This window comes from Aplysia californica, unplaced genomic scaffold (assembly GCF_000002075.1).
Source record: "Aplysia californica isolate F4 #8 unplaced genomic scaffold, AplCal3.0 scaffold00281, whole genome shotgun sequence".
Classification (NCBI taxonomy): Eukaryota; Metazoa; Mollusca; class Gastropoda; order Aplysiida; family Aplysiidae; genus Aplysia; species Aplysia californica.
In genome coordinates, this window is record NW_004797551.1 from 606,943 (window position 1) to 610,062 (window position 3,120).

Sequence of the window (3,120 nt, forward strand, 5' to 3'; positions counted from 1 at the left end):
ATATATATATATATATATATACACACACACACACATACACATATACACACATACACACATACACACACACGCACACACACACACACAGACACACACACACACACGCGCACCTGCAAGGAGAGATATTACATTTTTTTCTCTGTTTGTTCATGCTCGTCTTAGCTATTTCTTTTTATTTTGTATATTCTATACGATCTTTCTATCTCTCTCTCTCTCTATCCATCCGTCCATCCATCCATCCATCCATCCATCCATCCATCCATATATCCACCTCTCTCTCTCCCAGACACACACCCCAGTATTCAACCTCTCTATCCATCCATCCATCCATCCATCCATCCATATATCCATCCATCCATCCATCCATCCATCCATCCATCTATCCATCCGTCCACCCATCCATCCATCCATCCATCCATCCATCCATCCATCCATCCACCCATCCATCCATCCATCCATCCATCTCTCCCACAGAAACACCCCAGTATTCAACCTCTCTATTCATCCATTTATCCATCCATCCATCCATCCGTCCATCCATCCGTCCATCCATCCATCCATCCATCCGTCCATCCATCCATCCATCCATCCTTCCACTTCTCCATCCATCCATCCATCCATCTCTCTCCCACAGGCACACCCCAGTGTTCAACCTCTCTATCCATCCATCCATCGTTCCGTCTCTCTATCCATGCATACATCCCTCCATCTATCCATTCATCCATCACTCTGTCCCCCAGACACACACCCCAGTATTCAACCTCTCTATCCATCCATCCATCCATCCATCCATCTCTCTCTCCCCCTGACACACACCCCAGTATTCAACCTCTCTATCCATCCATCCATTCATCCCTCCATCTATCCATCCATCTCTCTCTCCCCCAGACACACACCCCAGTATTCAACCTCTCTATCCATCCATCCATCCATCCCTCCATCCATCCTTCCATCTCTCTCTCCCCCTGACACACACCCCAGTATTCAACCTCTCCATCCATCCATCCATCCATCCATCCATCCATCCATCCATCCACAGACATTCACCCCAGAGTTCAACCTCTCAGGCCCAGACTCGCTGCCAGTAGGAGGTTCCGGCCTCTACACATTTGAGATGACCCTACCCTTCGTGAAGAAGAACGTGCAGTTTGATGTGTTTGCTCCCATCAACGCTACGGGTAACTGTGCTGTGTTGTTGTTGTTGTTGTTGTTGTTGTTGTTGTTGTTGTTTGATGTGTTTGCGCCCATCAACGCTACGGGTAACTGTGCTGTGTTCTTTGGGTTGCCCGCGGTGTTATTCTTGTTGTCGTTGGTGGTGATGGTGGTTGGGGTAGTAGTGGTGTTGTTGTTGGTTTGTCCCGGGTTTTGTTGTCGTCTTTGGTGGTACTGGTTGTGGTAGTGGTGGTGTTCTTGGGTTGTCCTAAGTGTTCTCTTTGTTCTTTGTGGGGCTGGTTCCTGTTGTTGTTGTTGTTGTTGTTGTTGTTGTTGTTGTTGTTGTTGTTGTTGTTGTTGATCCATCCGTCCAATTTCTTTATAATTAGCCCCTTGGCCAGGCTCCCTCTTAGTCACTTCTGTCTAGCCTGTAACCACACGTAATCTTAAGACCCTCTTTGTTAGGCCCATTTCCCTGCTAGTATACAGCGCTCATTTAGTTTTTCTCTCAGTTGCTCCTGAGGAAGCCTACGAGGCGAAACGTTGAGCCACTTATGTAGTATGTAGAGTTCACACCAACGGCGCTTTGATGGCGCTTGAAAGCGCCATCAAAAGCGGCTCCAAAGCGTAACAAAGCTCGATTAAAGTGTCAGGGTCGTCATAGATCGTTGGAAAAAAGCTTGGAGCAAAGCGGAACATTCGGCAAGAGCGCCCAAAAATTTTAAACTGTCTAAAAATTTGGGGCGCTCTGTCACGAATTGGTTAAAGGTTCGAGAGCGTATCAAAGCTTAACAAAGCGTAACGAAGTTCAGTAAAGCTTGACTCAAAGCGTAAGAAAGATGATGATACCACCAATAAAAATTATGTAAATGTGACATTGGCACTCGTGAATATTGACACTCGTCAGTATCTGCTGTATAAATATATAGGCTATGTGTGTTTGTTTGTCCGTAATTGTTACGTTCCACCGATAATTGTTTAAGTTGGATGCTTTTTGCACACACTGACAACATGTTTCTTAATAATAAAACAGAATATGTCAAATTGAAAAGAAATGCCTTTTATTTTCAAATAAACTTGAAAAAAAAGATAGACATGAATGGAAAAGTAGTTGAACAATACAAAACACACAAAATCCATCCTCATCCCCACACCAACTAAACGAAAAAGAAATAAAGAAAATAAAAATATCAAACATAATACAGTAAAACCTGTAATGTCAGGACCCTGTGGTGACAGGACACCTCTATTCAAAGGACAAAGTTTCTAATGCCAAATTTCTCGTTTCATCTGTAAATTGTCCCTGTGGAGATAGGACCCTGTAATGTCAGAGCTATTTTGAGATTCCCCAAGAGCGTCCTGTCATAGCAGGTTTCACTGTACGAGTAATAACAAAAAAACAATAATATGAATAATAAAGCATCTTCCAAAGTACATATGAGCAGTTCCAAAAACCTCATCAGCCAAAAAGGGATGAATGTGTCAAAATTTCAAATTGATTGAAATGGCACAGTATGTGCTTCTAGTATACCTCAGTATAGTACAGAATTAACAGAATGATACGCTTTTACACCTTTTCCCGACCTATTTCGTAGATTGTCAGATCAATTTCGACATTGTGATTTCAGTTCGACTACTCAATGAGAAGTGACGTCACGGGATCAAATGACTGTCATTGACCCTGTGACGTCACTTCTCATTGAGTAGTCGAACTGAAATCACAATGTCGAAATTGATCTGACAATCTACGAAATAGGTCGGGAAAAGGTGTACATCAGAGCTTAAAAACTTCTGGTTTTTCTGAAACAGCCATTCAAAGTCTGTAATCATCTTGCGTGACACTGATAATGTTATAGCACACTAGTCTTCATCTTCAGTCTTGCGATTTCTCTCTCTCTCTCTCTTTCTCTCTCTCTCTCTCTCTCTCTCTCTCTCTCTCTCTCTCTCTCTCTCTCTCTCTCTCTCTCC

The 3,120-nt window shown here is 43.2% G+C and overlaps 1 protein-coding gene across 1 annotated transcript in view; it reads left to right on the forward strand.

Moving 5' to 3' along the window:
- Window positions 1–3,120, forward strand: part of LOC101854876 — a 9,667-nt gene that overhangs the window by 6,038 nt on the left and 509 nt on the right. The window contains exon 4 of the mRNA XM_005101397.1: window positions 1,040–1,178. Within this exon, the coding sequence (XP_005101454.1) occupies window positions 1,040–1,178 (139 nt within the window). The remainder of the gene's footprint in view (window positions 1–1,039; window positions 1,179–3,120) is intronic.